The sequence below is a fragment of the Phalacrocorax carbo genome, chromosome 3 (genome assembly GCF_963921805.1).
Source record: "Phalacrocorax carbo chromosome 3, bPhaCar2.1, whole genome shotgun sequence".
Taxonomy (NCBI): Eukaryota; Metazoa; Chordata; class Aves; order Suliformes; family Phalacrocoracidae; genus Phalacrocorax; species Phalacrocorax carbo.
The window spans coordinates 2176152-2196982 of record NC_087515.1 but is presented as its reverse complement, the minus strand read 5'-3'; the positions used below and the strand labels follow the sequence as shown (position 1 = coordinate 2196982).

The window sequence follows — 20831 nt, the reverse complement described above, 5'->3', positions numbered from 1 at the left end:
TGTGGGGCAGCTCTCGGAGCGTGGTAAGCTGCCCTGCACAAAGCTCTTCCCTGTGGGTGCTGGGAAAAAAAAACAACCCATCCTCACAGGGAACCGGCGGGGAGCAGCTCCTGTCCCGTAGGCTTTGCTGTGCCCCGTTGCGCGCCGCCCTCCCCTGTGTGGAAAGGCGGGTGCTCCAAGCGGGCTGGGGACAGGTTTGCGAAGGCTGAAAGGAAGCGTGTTGGACAGGTGCTGCAGAGTTTAACGTTAGAGCCGGGCAGGTATGGTAGGGATCAAGGTTGAAAAAAAATAAGTGAAAAAATCTCCACAGTAGTTGTATGTCCTTCAAAAAAATCAGGTCCTTGCACAATCAGTTTCCCTGGGTGCAGCAAACCGAGAGCTGCGGCTCTAAACCCTTTGCCTGGACTCCCTCGCTAGACCGGGGAGGCAGAGGCACTTGCTGAGCGTGGATCTATCCTGCTGATCCCTTTGCTTTCGCTACAAGGGGAACCAACAACCGGCGCGGATCAATTCTGTCCGTAGCGATGAATCCACAGAGAAATGTGGGCACCGGTCCGTGCTTTTGGGCCGAATCCTGGACTTGTACCTTGAAGGTTACTGTCTGAGTCTAGATACGTCTAGACTTCCCCTGCTAACTTTGTGTGGGTCTCTGTGTGTGCACATCTGTGCATTTTACCCTAGAGGAGCACTTGCTGCTATTAGGACCTGGGGATTGGTCTGGCAGAGCCCTGCCCCCTCTCCAGAGCTGCTGGGTGTCCTACCAGCCCGAGCACTCGCTTGTGCGGGCAGAGGCACGAGCCCAAACCCTTTGGCTTTGAACTGCAGCTGCATTTTCTGCTTTCTGGGAGGGTGCTTGGCCCCGTGGGTTAGAGGACGTGTGAGCCGGGTGCCGGGGCGAGGGCCGCTCGCAGTGCGGCGGCAGCTCCCACCTTTACGTAAGGTGCTCGTGGTACGTTGGCACGAACAGCAGACCCCGGGGGTCCCGGGCTTCCGCCATCCTTGCCCAACGCGACACTAAACCACGATGCTGAATACCAAAGTATTCACGAGACCGAATTCTCTTGTCTGTGGCGGTTTCAATAATGGGTAGGCTTTTGGAGGAGGAGGTGGAGGCTCTTAGCTCCTGCTGCTAAAATGGTTTGCTCAGCTCATCTGCAGGGCAAGGAAGAAGGCGCAGTAAGTTCGAGAGGGGCGTCTGACGGCCGGTCCGAGAGGTGGCTGGGGTTTGCGGTGCCTTGCGGCGCCGTGTGGAGCCTTGCCCCTCTCCCACAGCTAGCCCGCGGGCGGCGGAGGGGCTGAACGGGCACAGGAGGCGGCGGGGGCCCGGGGGAGGAGGGAGGAGAGCCCAGCCGTGAAAGGTTAACCGAGGCGCGTGGGTCGTGGGGAGGCGAGCGCAGCACTCCCTCCCAGTGACCCCCGTCTCCCGGCTGAGCGGGCAGGGGTGGGAGCGCTCACGCTTCAGTGCCCCAAGAGGCCGGCTGAGCTCTGGATTACATCCTTGTGGGCTTCACTGACAGGATCTTCCCCTGATTTATATAGTTTTTACTCTCATTTGCTTGTGCCCCTGCCCTCCCAGAGAGCAAAGCTGTATTAGCAAATAGACTGCAGGGGCTCTCTTAAAAACAACCACCTTTTTCCTGGTGCCTTTATGACCTCCTGTCTCCATTTATTAGAAGTCTTTCAACTATGACTTTCTCTCTCCCAGTGTTGGTACGTGTGTTTCAGCTTTACAGTGTCAAGATGACGAGGACTGGTTTATTGGGATAGGTTTTAGTCGACAAAGGAAACCTTGAAGCAGCTCTGTGAGTATCTGTCACACGTGCTTGTCTACATAGCTGTTAGTTCAAAGCATGAAAGATCTGAACACTTAAACAATTACAGCAGAGAAGTGTAGGGCCTTGCACACACCAGTTTCCTTGCTCCTCAGTACATTAGTTAGATGTCTGAAGATCCCTTTAGCAGGTCTGAGTGAACCTTCAGGCAGAAGATAGTCCAGCTTAGATGCTGGAGTAAAGCTATTTCACCCTTGCAACTTCTACCCGTTCCTTCAGCGCATCGCAGCTGACGCTGGGATTGAGCAATCGCGTCTGTAACGCAGGAAATTCCAAAACTGAACGTTCCTAGAGCAAAATGTTAACTTTGCTGCCCTGCATGTCCTGCACACTTCGCTGCGTAGGTCGAACAGCGAGGGGTGCGCTGCGCTGACAAGGGAAACGGGTAGGGAACGCTGCGTATGCACGATTTGGCAGAGTTAATATTAATGTGGAAACTTAAACTTTTGGGATTCGCTGATGTTTGAGGGGTTTATTTCTCCGCTTTAACAGTAAGTATCGCTGCCTTTCCCCTATCACACAGATTTGTAAATAAATGCCAAGTTTTGAAGAGCAGCTCCAGGAAAAAAGAGCGCAGTGCATGACAAGTTACATTTCTGTGAACACTTAGGAAATGCCAAATCCTGAAAAATATTTGAGGAACTTACTTAAAGATGCTGGTGGAGTCAGCCAGCCCTCCCTTGTCACTGAACCTCTTGGAGAGCGCTGATCTGGGCTGCTTTAGTAGCCTAGCTGCCACGAGGCTAAGGCGAGCGTGAAGCTGCCCGCTCCTGCGGTTCCTTTGGCAGGCTACCAGTCTTTGCTCTGACACTTTCTCACCTGAGGTTGCTTTAGTGACCATTCAGCTTCATAAGGTCCCGTGCCCAGAGTCTTTTTCTACCTCTCTGTTACTGCTGGGATCAGGTGAAGTTAAGGCATTTTTACCCTATTGACAGTATTTGGCAAAACAAGTGTCATCACAGCTCTCCAGTCGTGATGCTAATGTTCTGGGCACCGGAGGGTGAAATTCCAATAATAGTGTGCTATATAATCTCTGGATAAACATTTATGCTTGTGAAGGTTAAGTGACTTGGAGTACTATGAACTGCAGCCTTTTGGGCAGGCCACTGCAGTTTAAGCCTTGCAGTGACCTGCCGGTGACCTCTCTCCTGGGTCTAGAGGCAGAGAGGTTGTTGGAGGTAAAAATTCAGAGTGGATCTGCTGAGCAATAACACAGGGCATAAAATACATCAGACGTTATCTGAACCCAGTTTACTCATTTCAGAACCACTTGTCATCTTTAACAACGCTTAAATTTCCTTGAAACTTCTCCCAGTGTAACTCCATTCCTGAACCCTGCACGATGTTGTCTCAACGTTGGTGTAAGAGGGTGAAGGCCTCTTGAAGATGACAAGCATCGTATCACTGGCTGGGTTTTTGGTGTTTTATTCATGCGATGGATGGGAAGCGTGTAGTTACCCTTTTGTGATGCGCAGGCACCTCCTCAAGGTTGTGATGTGGTTGACTTGCTTCAGAAACGCCCGTGAAACGTCAGGCCAGACTGCTGCTAGAACGGTGGTACCGGTTAGGCCCCAGCCGCCATGAGGGCCTGTAGTTCAGGGCCTTTCGGCACTCACGGAGGGAAAAAACCCAATCCGAACAGGCCTAGTGACCTCAGCAGAGCTGGGATTCACTCCAACCATTTAACCTGAGTGTGTTTTCAAAAAGTGGTATAATCCCTCATTGGCCTCCTAAGCTACATGCCAGAGGGTGACGGCTCTAGCCTTACTCCTTTCTCTCCACCTCACTAGTGCCATCACTCCCTACCCAAAAGCAGAGAACAGAACTCCATGCCGTGCAGCTGATGGGTTCCTTTACACCCCCTACCTGTCGATAGCGCACTCGGCGTGACCCCATCCGTGCTAGGCAGAAGAGCAAGCCCCAGGGACGTGTCTCATTTTAACCCAAGCTGAGGGGGAGTATTTCACCTGCTGCTTTGAAGCACTGGAATGATAGTTAGACTTTGGTCTTCTACTGAGAAAACAGACCGCACCCTTGGCCTTTCGGAAGCGAGCCATCCTAAATCAGGGCTCTGTTGACTTAGTTCTACTTGCCCAAAGGAAACACAACACCAAAACCATGTCTTGAAGTAGCTTTCCTAAAAAAGCCCGATTTATTTCTATGCCATTCCACCGTGGTTGGTAGCTGTTGTCAATGCTCACTATTATCTTTGGAGCGAGAACGTTATCAGCAGGTTTATGGCTTGCTAATGCCACGTTGAGGATTGTTTATTTTATCTGGCAGTTGGTATCTAAAGGAATGGCTTTAGGACAACAATATACATTTCGGTCTGAGGAACTCATTAATAATACTTTAATCCACAGGAGTCTTTGGTTTTATTTTGCTTTACTCTGCACTGGGAAATTTTTTTTCTTGACTTGCCCTCTCTGAACTTGCCGAGCACGAGTTCCAAATCCCAGAGACTGCATTGACTCTGTTAAGTACTTCTGGTCAGGAGAGATGCACAGCATCACCAACAGCTTAGCATCGCCTCCTAAAAGCAGGAAAAAGACAAAACGTCCTTCTTTACCTCATTATTTTCAATAAGTTATACACTGGTAACGTCCAGATCGACACAACAGCAGCATAGGCTACCGTTGCTTTTATGAAGCAGAAGACCATAGGTGAAGAGGGCTGTTGAAACCAGGCAGCTCCTTCAAGGGAAGTCTATATCTAGCAGTGTGACATTTGCCCCAGTAGAAGAAATGTTTCACAATTGTTAATGTAGATTTTTTCCCCCCTATAGCTTCATCCATTAGGCTGCATGTACGTTATGGGTCTGGGCACTTCATTAAGCTTATTCAAATGAATGTAAATTCAGGATAATGGCCAAATGGCTTATTTGTGTGACAGTAAAGCAAAGCAGACCTATTAGAAAATCACAGAGAATGATTAAACAAATAAGGAAATTGCCACTTTCAACACTTCACCTAAACAGTGTCACCAGTCATACAGCAGGCATGGTTAAAACCAAGCTCAGTGCCCGTACAGCAAAGCTCCTAAACTCAGTTCTTTCTTTGGCTTTCTCTCTTCAGACCGGGGACTCCGGCACTAGGTGAAATTTAAAGTTCAAGAAAAAAGTAATGGTCTTTCAGACGCTCTGAAGAACTGCTGCCTCAGTCACTGTGAATGCCTTGAACTAGAGACTAAAGGGCTGAAGCTTTCTGGCTGAAGGCTAGTGGGCTAATGTGCTATATCGGTGGGCACAAATCTGACGTTACTGCAGGAACTACGCTTGCTTTAAAACCGTTTCTGCAAGGATGAGGAGCTGGCGAAGAGAAGGTGACACGAACACAGAGAGGAGTTGTAGCACAATACCATGCATGTGTTCTGCGTCCCTCCTTTGTCTGTTACAGGGCACAATGTTAAGGAACGTGCAAATATGTGACTACACCCTGTGGTAACAAAGATTGAAGCTTGTAAACTGTACCCGACATGAAACACCAGTGAAATGCAGTTACTACCCTTTACACAATCCTATTAGAGGTGGTGTGATTATTCCAAGCGTATTCCTCAGCAGAACCTTGGGACCGGCCAGGTCTAGCCAAATGCAGGAGGAGTTCAGAACTCACTGTGTGCTCACACTGCTCCAAAGCCAGAGTCTTCGAATAGCGGCTCACCGACAGGGGAGGAGTACAAGATCATCTTCTAGCTTTACACAGCAAAGGAGGGAAAAGATTGGGAAAAGAAATCTATGCTGTTAAACAGAAGTCAGACTAAGCCCTTACCTATGGAGTCCTGCAGCAGATGCGTAAGTTTGCTGTTCCGATACGGTACGTGAGCGCGCTGCTCTGCTATTGCTCCCAGAACGTCGGCTAGGGCAGACAAGCTGCGGTTAATAAACGATGTCTCTCTCAGTGCCGCACCTGTCACTCCAGACATACCTAGTACAGCGCAGAAAAAGGCAACGGTAAGACTAAGCAAAGCTGCCTCCGTTGTAATTGTGAGAAATCCTGTTGCTGTATCAGCTACTTCTGATGCAGCATTTTTGAACGCAAATTCTGCGCCATGACTTCGGTCCACCTGTGCCAAAAGCGGGATGCTGTGATTGTTTACGCCAGACTGCCAATACACTGTTCAGTACTTCTGCTCTTGGAGGGAAGGTTAAAGAAGGGTCAGTGCCTGGAGACAGTCTAAAGCAGCGCGTGTTGAAGCTGATCTCTTCAGCTGTACCATGCATCTCGGCTCTGGGTGTATTACGGAACTGAGAAAGTAAGAACACCATGAGATCAGACAAGGCAATGCTGCTTTTGAAACTGTCAGTCCACGGTGTCTCCAGAAAGAAGCCTGTTGTGTTCCACCATTTTTTCTAATATAATCCAGGTAACTGCCCCGTCTGTATTCCTCAGTAAGAAGGGGAGCGACACTGATGGCATAAGCTGCAGAAACAAACCTGTACAGCAGCCATAAGCGTGAGGGGTTTACGTTCGCCATAAGGTGCTGTCCTTTGTGGTATGATTTGCGGTAAGAAAACTGATAGAGGAAAATGATGCCCTTCTACCCACCCAGCATGGCGGCACGTCGCTATACTGCGCTTGAACTGGCAAGGTTTGGTCCACAAATCAAGTTGCACCAATTTCAAGAGGTGCTGCAAGCTCAACTCTGGGCTCAGTCTGGATGAGTGTGCACGTAAGAGTAATTAATTCCTCCTGTCCTTACCTCTGCCATTTTAGGAAGAGAAACTTGCTGTTAACCTTCAGCCTCACACTATTCAAATTCACCCTTTCTTCAGGCCAGTGGGATGAGCTACAGCTGCGTCTGCAATCAGTTCTCATTACCCAGAGCACACGATCCATGCTGGGCAGAGCTAATGGTAGTGGGATGGTGAGGAGGGGCGAGCAGTTTCCTCAGCTGCTTTCTGTCCCACCTCTAGAGAGACAAAGAGACTGTACAGAGAGGGGCCGGGGATCCTGTTTTTCCTTCAGGCCAGTATTTTCCCAACTGGGAGAACAAGAGAGGTGTTCAAGAGGCAAGTGTGAAAAGACACAGTAACAGAAAAAAAAAAAGAAACCCGAAACCCACCAAAACCCAGAAGACTGGGCAGGGAGGGCTGGAGCGATGTGACTGTGGGAGAGGATGGGGCTGGAATGGTAGAGTGTCTTTTCAGCGAGGCGCAGAGCAAACCAGTTTGGGAGACCCCGCCACAGGGCGGCAATGATCTGAGACAGGCCACGTCTCTGACTTTACCGGGGTCTGTGTCTCCAGCCAGCCCCAGGCTTCTGTTACAGGCACTGAAGGTCGACTCCTGAGACAACGGGTGTCGCCCTAAAGCAGAGAACTGCAAAGAGGTGAGGGGGTACCTGCTTAACCTGCCGATTATCTGCATGTGGTCAGATGAATTTCCACAAAGCATTTAGCCAAGTTTTCAAACCAAAACCTAGTTTGCTAAGGGAGCCCTTAGCAAATGCCGCACGTGATGCGGGGTGGCTGTGGAGCCTACAAGGCACGGCGCTGAGGTCCACTGGAAGCGCGCGAGGTGCCTGCTACTGCTGCTCGCTTGGATTTGTCCACATCTTAAAACAATTACAAGTTAACAGCTGCCCTCACTTTTAGCAGAGTAAGTCTAACATCTTCACAGGCGGTGGCAGAGGTTAGCCGGCCGTACGTGCTGGGCCGGGCCTAACGCTCGTGTGAGCGAGCCCAGTTCTGGGCTGCGCTGGAGGGTCGGGCCCGCCGAGCCCCAGACCACGTAAACCTGTGCCCTGGTTGAACTGGGGGAGCAAACACACACACTGTTGCTCAATTAAATGTTTACCAAACAGTTTCCAGCACTTAGAGCACATGAAAAAAGTAATGTGTTCTATTAGGTTTCTCTGTAGAACAAAAGTTTAACAGTGAGAACAGCAAGAATTCTTGGCAGTGAAGTAAAAGACTCTTTCATAATACTGGTTCAGTTTTCAAAACATTATTTCTGGAATGGTACGTTTGGCTGCATGGCTTTTCTTGGTAAGAAAGCTTGTCCTTTAGGAAATAATCGAGTTTTTGAAATGATTGCGTGCATGGGGGTGGGGGGGAATGCTTTGAAGAAACAGTGAAAACAGTATTATCTTTTCAACACTAACTTCCTCCATAATAAGGCAGAAAAACCCACACATGGTGGTATCAATTATTACAGGTATTTGTAATATTTAAATAATTTATGCACTTTAAATATTTCTGTACAAAGACATGCTAATTTTCAGCGTAGAAAAACAGGCCTAATAAAACCAGTCTGAACAAATAATATACCTATGATATGGGTAACCGCCCTGAGCTTATTTTAGGCTTATGAAGTTTTCCAGTTAAACCGAACCCGGTGTGAAACGGGAACAATCAGGCACACAAATTTTGTTTATGTCAGGATCTGCGGGTTTAAACCACCCCCTGTGCGAAAGCCGGGCAGCACATATCCCTGCATAGAGAGGTAAAGGCAACTATTGTAACCCAGATCTGGGAGGATCCTTGCCCATCAACAGACACCTTCGCTTACCGACACACTCGCTACCAGCCAGATCCACCAGCTGCAGCCTAGTTTTGACTTGCTTCAGTTTCTCAGTGGCTTCAAGTTGCGCTGGCGAAGAGGCTCTGGAAGAAGAGGCGGATTTACTGTCTCTCATTTTTTGTGGAAAGGTGCAGGAAACGTCTTTATTTAGTCTCTGACTGGTTTGTTCGTCTTCCCATGAAACACCTGGTTAATGGAAAAAACAAACAAGGGGAGCTCCTCACCGACACTGGAAATAGAGAGGGGGAAATGGGGCAGCAACAGGGGAAGTACAACATCTGCTGGTTCAGGCTGTTCTAACAGAAGCAACGCACAAGTCAGAATTAATGGCACGGGAAGGGTGAATTACTTTTTCTATCTCATTTAAGGTTTTGTTCATCAAACGGCTCATACCAGTTGGTAACAGGACTTGGGTGTAGCTTCTGCTGTATTTATTATCCCATTGTTCACAATTCTATGTGGAGAACAAGGAACAGGAGTCCAGTAAGGACTCCAAAGGGTGTTTTTTCATGCTTTAGATTGACTACAAGCAAAGTGAGCTTTGGAATGCGTGGGAGCAGCAAGCTCTGCAGTCAGTTTCTACGTATTTGAACCATCACCTGCTGGTACTCTAGCGGAAAAAAAAAAGTTGTTCATTCTGCCTCTTCTGTTTTGTCCTTTGCTGCTGTTCCCTCTAGCCTTCCGTCAGCCCTCGTATGCCACGACTGCATCTCCACATGATGAGCTATCAGCTCCAACAGCCGTCCTCCCAGTTGTTCAGGCTGGTTACCTGCTACTCACGGTAGTTGTGTAGCTGCACTAGACTGCTTCACGTCCTTCCTCTTCCTCAGCAGCAGCACCTGGCTTTCGCTCTCTGCTGGGAAGAGGAGGAAGGCAGATCCTCTGTGAAAGCTGCTTTGACATTAGCTTAGCAGGAATGGATGCAGAAAGGCTTTCCCAAAGCAGTTTTCCTTTTTTTCTTCAGTGTCTTCGTTTCTATCTCTCTCCGAAAGATGGGGAAGACAAAAAGGCGCACACTCTGCTACAGGTGATAGAGGCAACAGACTCCCCCGGGGACTTACAGAGTCTTGTTGCAATAGTACAAAGTTCCCAGCTGCAAAACTTGAGTAAGGAACAGACTGAATTGGGTTGCAGAGCTCTGTACCTCTCCAGCTAGGCTACTGCCAAAACCTGAACTAGCTGTCCACAGCGTAAGCTAAGCAGCTATGTTGGTTTACACAGAATAAATGGCTTCAGGCCATACAGTGTAAAAATGAGTGTTCTCGCTCCTCTTCAGTTTGAGACAAAGAAATTAAGAAACTGCTCTCCTTAAACAACAGATATTACTGAAACAAAATGCTAAAAAAAACTTAATCAAGCGTGAAAAAGTACTGGCTTATCAACCCTGGCTTTAGGTGCAGAACTCATCCCGGGCTTTACAACTTTTTATTAGTGACTTAGCTTTGCAGTTTTGAGATATTTGACAATTTCACCTGGTGTTTAAATCAGGAATTTCTCCTTTTAAACAAGGCAGAGCGTGCTGTCGCACTGCTACAGCAAGGTCCCGTCTGCAGCGCTGCTCTACCCCCCCATACTGCACATCTTCATCCCTGCGCTGTAAAGCTGAAAGCCTGAGCCTGCGCCCAGCATAAACTCGACATTTCGGTGGAGCTTTGCTGCCGGACAGCGCGGCGTAGCAGGGCGGCTGTAATTCCAAACGGCAAAGGGAAGTGTGGACTGGTCAGGAGGGCTGGTGCGGTAGTGGTGCGAACAGGGTGTTTTGAAAAGTAACATCTGCCTGATGGACAGGGCTCTGGAACCGGCCAGAGCCAACATCTGGGAGGCTGGAGCTGCGACTTGTGAAGTAACTGTGTCTTTTGGCAAGGCCCGGGGGTAAGCGAGGGCACTGTTTGTTCTGTTTTGCTAATACTGTGGGTTTAATTTCTGATAGCAATCTAAGGGAAAAATGTTAAATATTTTCCACTTTCTAAAACCATATTGTTGTTGCAGAGTAGGAAGGAGATGGACCACAGCACTGGAAGCCGAGAGCCTAATTACAACAAGAGAAAAAGAAAACAAAGTTTAACCCCCAAAAGCTGAAGTTATTCCTAAAGCAATAAACTGGGAAGTCTTGGTATGGTGCTACTTCTGCTTTTAAGGAAAAGGAGAAATACAGGTTTTGCCGTAGCAAATAAGACAACTGTGGTGTCTGTTCCTACAGTGGCCTATTATTAACTGTTCGAGAGACTCTGAATTTAATGGATGTTTTTGTAAAGCAGCAGGTAAAAAAAATAATTCTTTCTCACCCAAAAGCACATGATGATCCCTAAAACCCATGGTTAGCTTTACCACAAACTTACCGTGAATAATTATACCATATGTCGTACAAAGTGATTTAACTACTGTATTTGAGTGTCTATCTTGTTATCTTATCTATTTTATCTTACACCTTATGACTTACCGATAAGTTATTTTATTGTTTCATGCTATAATAAATAAAGACATGTAAAGAAAAGTGAAAAATGTTTATGAAAGTGAAAGTTTCAGTAGCGTTCAGACATCAGACTGGTCTGTTATTGAAGAAGGTACGCAGAAGTTAAACAATGGGCAAAAAACAAGGGAATGTATTAAACATTGGAAAAAGGAGGAAAAAACCAACATGAAAGTCTCTCAGCCCACAGACTGTTTTTCAAACAACTGGCTCTAGATGTATTTTAGTAACATCCTACTTACCAAAGTTATCTCCAGAGGCAACTGTGGTTATGGTCAATGTAACTACCAGATGAGAACGAGAGGAATGAGCGTGCACCAGTGTTGGGTGCCTGACTCTCAGCTGTAGGCCTTTGTTGACTAGATGCAAAAATTCATATGCGTTTTCAACAGTCCTTGGAAGTAAAGAAACAAACAGAAGATTTAACTGACTCACAGTAAAAATCACATGAGAAAGGTGACAGCTTGGGTGGGAATCTGAGCATTTCCACTTCCCTGCTCTTTGACTTCTTGCAGTAATCTCAGTTTTGAGCTGCACAAACAACTGTATATAGACTTTTTCAGGGGGGAATATAGTCCAAGATGAAAATTCAAGACAAAAGCTGTGACGTAGGACTGGAAGTGCTGAAGAAGTGGCCTGCCAGCCTTGTAGGTCTATAGGTACGGCAGCTCAGCTCTGGAAGTGACTGAAGTTTCAACAGTGTGGAAGGAAAGGCACAGATTTAGACATTCCTGGGATCTCTGGTCCTACAGAAGTGGAGTTGTCCATTTTATGTTAAGGTAGCTCTTGTTCTTTAGGAGGCAGAGAATTAGGGCAAAAAAAGGGAACTTCTCTGGGCCTTTGGAGATCATATTTCACATTTGATATTAAATCCAGAATCCTTGGAAAAAAGTTCAATTCCACTGTTCAATGAGCAGTGACTCCAGCACAGTGTCAGAATAGACAGGCATAAGTTCCTACACTCTCTGTTTTCTTTTCCAGTTAAAGGAAATACTGCAGATATGACCAATCGAAGGGCAAAAACCTAACACAGAACGTGAAATAAACTCGTTAGGTAAAGAAAATAACCCCTATGATTTCAGCCAGGTTTGCAATATTTAAAACAAATGAGGTGATTGCCTGCCCTCTCCTTTCACTGCATTGCCTTCTTCAGTAATCACTCAAGTGACATCACCTAAACATTACTTTCTAGATGGGGGTATAAATTATTATAACTGCATATCCCAGCCTGGTGACTTGAACGCCCTGTAACACCAGAACCATTAATAACTCTCCTGACAGGCGGCAGGCTTGGTTCCACGTTGCTGCAGTCAGCAAAAGCAAGCGTGCGATAAAACGCAAGGCCTGACTTCAAGTTGGCCAATTTCAGTGAAAGTCACACTGGGCACAAACTGACTTTATGCTAAGAAGAGCCATACTTGAAGAGTTTAGAGACAAAAAAAAGTTATACCCAGCTAAAACAATTTCCTCTGAAAGTAAAGCAAGGGCATCTGAGGGACAGAAAAACACTTAGCCACACCATGCCTATAGGCACTTAAGGGAAGGAGCCACCGAAAAGCAGTTCCCTCTGGACCCTGGGCTGCAGGAGCTAAATGACCACCTCAGCCCCCACCCATCAATCCGCACACGCCGGCCCCCCCGTAATACGCCTGCCCCTGCGTCCGCTGGTAATGTGTCCCTGGTTGTTTGGCCAGGCATCAGCAGGGAAGCGGTGGCTCTAGTTCCCGCTGTCAGAGGAGGCAGAGCCTGTCGCTGGGGTGATCTGACTATTGCCTCGAGTCCAAGGAGGCTGCTCTTGCCTTCCCGAGTTTCGAGCTGCATCCTCCGACAGCCAGTCAGCCGGGAGCGGACGGCCTGAGAGGCACGCAGCCTGCGCTAGGACGTAGCCACAAGCGCTCGGCTTCCGCAAGGTGCTGCTGTGCCCTGGCAAGGGGTCAGCGCTACAGGCTGCTGGCCTCAACTGCCGTTCGCAGAAGACGGGCCTCAGGGAATGCCGTCAGTGCTGGTCACCCACGGGGACGCTGCCGCTGACTTTGGAGATAAAAAGCATCCCCAGCCCAGGGCTGCGAGCTTGGCACGGTAGCTTCTCAGCAGGACTGCCAGGAGTAATTTTTCAGGATGATCTCCAGGAGTTTATCGTGCTGGATGTACCGCACGCTCCAGGACCAGATTCTACAAAGCGAAGCCCTGTTGTGGTTAGGTTAAAAATTTGATGCTGAATGTTCTCCAAAGTCAACCAAGCCATAAAAGAAGAAAGAGACTGAGGTTTTTGTGATTCAGTAAGATGTAAATGTTAGCGGGAAAGAGACTACTGTACTTCAATGGATATATGGAGAAGCCAATGAGACCCCGCAGGCCAATATATTCTAGACGAAATATTATCACAAATGAGGATATGTTTTTATTCAAAGCATCGGCTGTTTACTTTAGATTTTGGGCAGCTGGGTGGCCTCATTCAATGGTTCTCTTACTTTGTTTGGGTTTGCTTTTTCTTATTAACCTTTCTGTGTAATTATTAATATAACCTGTTTATGGACTGGACTTTTTTCACTGCTTGCATTGTAATTGAGATACAAGTCCATATCCTTATTTATATTTGCATTAGAATTGAGTATCAATTGAGATAAGTGGTTTTTAAGAGGTGCTTAGTTCAAGGCGCCAGGTTCCTTTACCATAAATTAAAATTTACAGAAATAAACAGAGCAGCCATTTTATTAACTAGAAGGACAAATGAAACCTTACTGCACCTTACTGAGACTACATCTCACCTCTCCCTTCCCCAAGGCCGAGGAGAAGAGATAGGTCACCTACTAACTATGCAAAGCTCCCTTGGGAAGGGGAGCAGGCATTTTTCAGGAACGAAACCAGGCCAGCACCTTGGTTACTGAAACACCACAATTAAAAATTACTTGGAGGGTCTGACGAAGCAGGAAAAATTCAGCTCCCATCATACCCACACTATATGCACCCACCGTCATTTTCTAAGGCATTTAGTTCCTTTCTTCTCTAGTCAAAGGAAAAAGCTTAACGCCTGCAAGAAAGATTCAGCACACACAGGTAAGGCTCTGCAGCCAACCTCTTCTGGAGGAGCTTTTTATTCCCTTGACAGCAGAGCCTTAACCCGAAGCTAAAAGTTGGAATGGAGTCACGGTTGGGAAATCCAAGACCAGAGACTGACAGAAACCAGCCAGTCAGCATAATACAGACAGAGAGGGCAAAGGGCTTCATCACTTCAAGCTCCAGCCACTTTTAATTCATCCCATGCTCTTACGGAGCATGCAGAGTGCAATCAAGGATGCCGAATTTCTCTGGCAATCATATTTAACCTCAAGACTGAGGAGCAGGCATACCCCAGATACAAATGGTAACCCTTGCTAGAATACTGCGGCCATTATTATTTCATAGAAAGAAAGGAGAGTTATATAGCCCCCACGGTGAAGAACGCTACTTCACAGTCTCTCTGGGGTCCCGTTTTTCTACGAGCGGTTCAACGGCTAGAAAATACAAGTCAATAAATGCGCAGAGCTAGGTAGAATGAAAGTATGTTTGCGCAACCCTCCAGTACATTCTTGTATTTTTATCAAGGCTTTCTGGCAATAGTATAAACCCACACAAACAAACAACTACTAGTCGGCTTATGTGACTAAGTCCCGCAAGACAAAAATACGGCCTTCAATTATTTCCACCGAGGGTGCATTTTATTTTAATTGGGGGGGGGGGGGGGGGGGGAGGCAGGGAGGGGGAGATGCTTTTCATATCTGATTTCTAATTCCTCCTGGAAAAGTAGAGATTAGACCATGACAAGCTTTATTACAGTGAAGTGGAGAAAAACATCACGTTCCTCCCAGAAATGTAAAACACTGTAATGCTGCGCTAAACATCTCAACAGGGCACGGTGTTTCTTTTCACAAACGTTATTTGCCCAAGGAGCAGAACAGTTCTAAGTTTCTAGACCTTTCTGTAGTGCACAAGCAAGAAGTGTTCCTTCTAGAATCTGTTCACGTTTTGGGTGCTCATGGGGCGATGTCCAGTAGCTTAATTACACTGGGTAGCATCGCCTCTGGTGCCACTAGAACTGCTTGCCATATTTTTTTTTCTGATGTTGATTTAGAACTAGCATAAACAACACAGCCGTTACTAGAATGAAGCATCTGAAACAGATTCACTCTTGTTAATGGATGAATTGTTCTGAACATGATTTTTACTATCTAATTAGCCAAGGTGTTTTACATATAACGAGAAAGAATTATACATTTGTTTTGTATACTACACATACGTACCACCAAGAGCCATTCCCATGTGTACTAGAACAAGCCTTTGTAATGCTTAGTAAGTACGAGAAGGCATTAAAAGAAGTAGAGCTGTAGCCTTAAATATCTTAGCTCTCCCTACGCCATCAAGACATGTAAATAAGAATCAAACTTCCCATGCACCAGTGCTGGGAAGGTATACGTCTTAAGACAGAACGGCTTAGCTACTGCTTAGCTTTTAGTTTGAAGAACCTGGATTTTCAAGAACTACAGGCTCAAGCACCAGCATATCAATTCCCATTTTAATGCCTCCACTTATGAAAACAGAATACTAAGCAGTGTAAGATGAGTATTTATTGTTTAAAAGATCGCTTAAAATCTCATTCTTTCTAAAGTGTGCTTTTTTTTTTAACTCCAATGTGTGTAGCGGAAGTTAATGCTTTTCAGCTGCTTAAAAATCTACAAGAAGTACATCCATTTCTATTATAATCTGTACATTTCACAGTTTGGTAAGACTGAAGGGAAAGTCCTTTCTGTCTGGGTTACCCCTTCTTTTTCTACAGCTGACAAGATGCTCTAGATCCAGCGACAGCGAAATACACAGCTATCTTTGGCCATTCTGAATGGAAGGCGCTTGACACAGGAGTATAACCCAAACTAACTGTACTGTTATTTCTGAAAGTATTTTGACTTTTGCAGCCAACTGCAGTCTAATAGACTGAGCTAATGGAAACAGTGAGCACTGGCCTTTCGCGTGTGGGAAGGACTCGTCGTTTAGAAGCGCTAACTGGTGCCTGTAATGCGATTTTGTGACAGCCGTACTTCGCGCTGACACCAGATCACGGTCGGAGGATAAGGGTCAAATCGTGTACTTACTCATGCGTAAGCAATGGAACATCGCTCTTTCCTTCTCTGGTTGTGACAACGTCACGTTTGACACCAAACACTTTTCCACAACTGTCTTTGGCCAGAAGATCAAAAATCTCATTATTATACACTTCGACAACAGAAACTTCAACCCAGTAACTTCCTGGTGGCTTTTCTGAAATAAGCCTGGGGAATAAAAATAGGAAAAAAAAGAAGAAAAAAGCCCCAAAAATGTTGAAGTCAAACCCCAAGTGTAAATAAAGATCTATTCTTTGATTGTAATCTAATTACAATCTGGTACAAGTGCTTATTAAATATCCGCAGCCGTGGCTTTGCCTCGTCCGCTTGCTAATCTTAAGCTGAAGAATCAGAATATACACTTAAATTTTATGTGAAGCAGTAAATAAAACTTCATTTTCCAAACAGCTGTGCCAGCTTAAATTGTTTTTTATCCGCTAACCTCCCTCCCTCCTCAAGACTTTTTTACACCACTTTTCTGCTGGATGTTGTTGCATTCGGAGCTCAAGGTATGATAAACTCTGGCAGAGTGCAAGCAAGGAGCAGGCAGGGATGGTAAACTGCCCAGCTAGATCTGCAAGAGGTTAGCTGTCCACAGCCTCAGGAGATTCATAAATTCAGGGCTTGTCTGTTCAGGAGAGTATTACAGTTAGACACAGTTATTTGGTACAAAATTCGATCTTTGATTTTTCTTATACCATTCTCCAAAAGAAGTAGTCTTAGCTGGAAAAACCTCTAACGGCTCTTCTGTTATAACTTAGCAGCGCATCAGTTCAAATCGTGCATCAGGTTCAATTAAACAAATCTAAGAAGTCTCAAAGCAAGAACAGGCTGTGGTTAAAAATTCTACTGTCATTCTTCTTGGGGACTGGATTCTCACCTGGATCCTCTTCATCTATTCCAACTGTCAATTTTCACAAAACTTATAAGAACTTAATCATCTTTTGGATTCCCACAACTATGGTTGAAATTACTCAAAGGTTAATTAGGAGGCTGACAGACAGGCGGACAGATAACACACAGCAAGATGGCATAATCTTATTTTCTTAGTAACTTAGACTAAGCAGGAGAGAGACTAGAAATCTATGTTAAAACTCAAATATCAAATGGCAGTTAGAGAAACTACAAATATTAATCACTGTGAAGCTGAAACCTGAAATGATAAATACACTACAAACATTATTTCATCCTTTCTGTCAAGTTTAAGGTGACTGTCACTGACACGAGCCTTTACTTAGTTGTTACCTGAACACTTCTTGGGTAGCTCGAGGAATAATCCCAAGTTCTGATTCATCGTCTCTGGAGAACGCAAACTTCTCCTCTAACTGGGGTCCCAACATTGTGTGTGTCTTCCCACTTCCAGTTTGCCCATACGCCATGATACACACATTGTACCTGAAAATTAAAAGGGCCTTCATTTATTTTACCATTCCCAGGTGTGTTTGTTAGGTGGCAAGTCAAACCCCCAGACAATTTGGGAACACAAACTGAAACAGAAGATAAACACACTGCCCCTACAGATTTCTTTCTGGAGACCTCAAAATCTGACAGAAATCGAAGTGCCGTTCGAAACATCACCCTGAACAGGTTTTATTTTTAAGCAGAGTTGAAGAGATGCTTTTAAGCAGAGTTTAAGGGATGCTTAGCTTGGAAAGACTGATGAGGTTAGACCTCCTGTCTGCCCAACTTCCAGTTCATGCACTACTGGGCTGCTTGTTAATCACCTCCTGAATCACTGCCGTTTACAGTACAGCATTTTAAAGTAAACTGTCGCCGGGTTTGATTTGTCTTACAGTGCTCTGCTGCAAACCACAGCACTAATATCTTAACAGCTGGGAACAGTAAACTCTTCAGCTCTCATACTCATTTTCAGGCAGGCTCATCAGTCATAGCCCTCAGTCACTGGAAAAGATAAGACAGCCCTAGTCATGGGAGGCACAAATCTTAAACCAGCTGCGTTAGTTCAGTATAAGCACGCACACTAAGCGTATGCTGGAATAAAGGTGGTAGGAACTGCTTTGGTATGGACTTGTGGAAGGTGAAAATGTACAATGTCACGGCAGAGGTACAGGCACCTACGAAACACAACTCATCTTCTGAAGCAGATGTGTAAAACACGTCTAATGAACAGAACTCTGAAAACGTCTGTTTCTCTGCACTGAAAATAATAACAACAACCACAATAATAAATAATAACAACAACCACCACCACCACCTCTGTTGTGGATGTCTGTGCTGCAGGGAGGTGAATTTAGATGTATGAATCCTATCCAGAAAGTGTGTTTCTAACACAGTCTGATAAAAGTCAACATGTACCAGTACTTAAGGGGCAGCTACAAAGGAGATGGAGACTCCCTTCTTACACGGAGTCCCATGGAGAGGACAAGGGGGATGGACACAAGTTGCTCTTGGGGAGATTCCAATTGGACACCAGAGGGACATTTTTCACAGTGAGGACAGTCACCTTTGGAATAATCTCCCCAGGGAAGGGGTTGGGTCGGCCACGTTGGGCACCTTCAAGAGTCGGCTGGACAGGGCGCTGGGCCGTCTTGTCTAGGCTGGGCTCTTCCCAGAAAGGTTGGACTAGATGGTCCCTGAGGTCCCTTCCAGCCTGGGATTCCGTGATGTTAAGCAAAACAGTGGGCGGATGCAAATGTATGCAGCCACAGTACTGCTTTGTATTGCGGAGCAGTACCGGGCAGCTGAAGGTTAGTCCCTGCTTGGCTGCGTCTGCTCCGCAGCCCCTGCCACCACCTTGGTGTTGACCACAGAACTGTGCAGCAAAAACCCCTGGAAGACGTGCCGTTACGCTGACAGGGCTGCTCCTTCCCTGGATTGTCTTGTTTGTTCCAAGACACAACGTTAGCTGGATCTCCACACACGGCGAGTCCTTTGTGCTATGGTGAATTTCTGCTCTGCTAGAGAGTTCAAGAGCAGGCTTGCTCCTGTTCTGGCAGTGAAATTGCACTGCCTAAACTATACCTCCTCCATGGGCAGACCTGAACAGCTGCTTTTGGTTATCCGATGCTTTTCCTCCTACCAAAAAATGGTTCAAGCACATGCCAGCAAATTTCAACAAACACCCCTCATCTAATTGTTTTAAATTTATGGTTTCGAGTAATGAAATACATGGCCATTGCAGAGAAATATATCTGCAGCAATTTTTTGCATATTAAACATGCCTAGAAGCAATTCTTTTTGGAGGATCACTTAGAAAGCTTCCTCTTGTTAGAAAGAAATGTGGGCTGATAAGCAACACAGCAAATACCTGGGTACCCCTTCTGGAGATGCAAAGTCAAAGTTGCAGTCAGTGAACCTATAGTAAGTTCCCTGCACGTTTCAGGATGAAGAGTTTGAAACAGAAGTCTACTCGTGGATTTGATGAAGCAAAGGAGATAACTGTAAATGAAAATAAAGAACGCTACAGCAAAATGAAATGTGCTAGAAATTAGGGCTGTAAATCCGAAACAAGGGATTTCTCTAAGCATTCACACTGACATAACTCTACTTGCATTTATGTCGGTGGAAAAGCTCCCATGAATTTTGGCAGTTTTCAGCTAGCGATTTTTATGATTCCACCCCTGACGCACCCTGCCTCGCCAGCCTGTAGCCTATTGAGACTTCTGGCCCCGCTTCCGAATCAGGGAGATCTTTGGAACCAAAAAGGGAGCCAGAAGTTTGCAAGTCGCAACGTTCCTTAGGAAGAACAGAATGGACTTCCTCTTAGAAATCTCTTAAACTTTCTTATAGTCCAACTATTCAAATTTTCCTTAATTGCTACTTGTTAGAAAGTAAGCGTCATGGACAAAATGGTTCTGAAAAGATACAGATGATATGATTAGAAGCTAAGTAGCCAGGTGCTTGTAGCACTGAATCAGTGATAACTTCTCTGCCAAAGCTAAAACAGTATTTCAGTCAGTCCAAACGAGCTCAAACTACCCAAAGCAGTGTTCTCTTGAAGCAGGCAAAGGAAAGAATGAATTGTTGGGTGATTCAACAAGACGACAAGCAGCAGCCTAGTTTATATTTACCTAGTTTACTTCGCTGGTGTCCTGGTTCCAACATAAGGGTTTCCAATAGAGCAACCTGAAAATTTCAGACTATGATTCACCTGTGTGCCCTGACATTTCTCCTTCTCCGCTCTGCTTCATTAGTTATATTCTTGTTTCAAAAAGTTCTTATTGTCAAGCTAGAATACCAATAGGTTTGTAGTGTTTCTCTCCTGCGAAGAGTGGGGGTGTTCAGTATAGCAAAGGTAGCACTAGGAGAGAACCCTGCGAAAGGAAATCAAAGGAGGAGAAATGTATTCTTTAAAATAAACAAACAAGCTTGATCCTTCAATGCTGTAAACAAATGTTATCTTACTCTTACTGTATGGCTAACTGTAAACTTTGAAGCCTGCTGTACTTTGTTTGGCATATGGGACAATCTCTCCTTGTGTATTTGTTCTGAAAAATGAAACGATTCATTAAGAAAGAAAAATAGAGAAAAAAAATAAAGAGAAGCAGTGGAACGCTCCTTTCTACTTAAGCTAGAAGTCATTACAGACCACTTTGGAGCCCAGACTAAAACAATCAGGAGCAGCAAAAAGGTTCAAGGTTCAGGCTAAATATGTCTGTTTCCCATTTACGACGGGAAGGCTGCTGAGGAACATGGCTTGTACGCACAGCCTCGCCCTCCCTGAAAATCTGCTTCTGTTTAAATGGCGCTTCTGAAAGAACAAGACAACTCTCTTGTTTTCGATAACAGAACATTTCCTAACTGAATATAAAAATCCTAGCTTTCAGCACAGGAGTCTCTGAACGGGGAAGTTAGAAATCGGGAAGTACAGCAAATTCAAGGTACAGATCAGAGATGTCTGAAGATACATAAGC

General features: G+C 45.7%; 2 protein-coding genes across 5 annotated transcripts in view; one reads left to right on the top strand and one right to left on the bottom strand.

Moving 5' to 3' along the window:
- Positions 1-10809, top strand: part of FRMD1 (FERM domain containing 1) — a 65482-nt gene extending 54673 nt beyond the window's left edge. Inside the window, exon 14 of the mRNA XM_064445612.1 lies at positions 10342-10809. Coding sequence (XP_064301682.1) covers positions 10342-10431 — 90 coding nt within the window. The 3' untranslated portion in view covers positions 10432-10809. The remainder of the gene's footprint in view (positions 1-10341) is intronic.
- KIF25 (kinesin family member 25) overlaps positions 3952-20831 on the bottom strand; it is a 42727-nt gene continuing 25847 nt past the window's right edge. For 3 of the 4 annotated variants that reach the window (XM_064445613.1, XM_064445616.1, XM_064445617.1), the window contains 6 exons: positions 17203-17352; positions 15949-16125; positions 11065-11216; positions 8341-8538; positions 5600-5755; positions 3952-4365 (listed from right to left, as the gene is read on the bottom strand). In XM_064445613.1, coding sequence (XP_064301683.1) covers positions 4208-4365; positions 5600-5755; positions 8341-8538; positions 11065-11216; positions 15949-16125; positions 17203-17352 — 991 coding nt within the window. In that variant the 3' untranslated portion in view covers positions 3952-4207. Of the gene's footprint in view, positions 4366-4386; positions 5267-5599; positions 5756-8340; positions 8539-11064; positions 11217-15948; positions 16126-17202; positions 17353-20831 lie in introns of those variants that run through there. The other variant, XM_064445614.1, reaches the window with a different exon arrangement.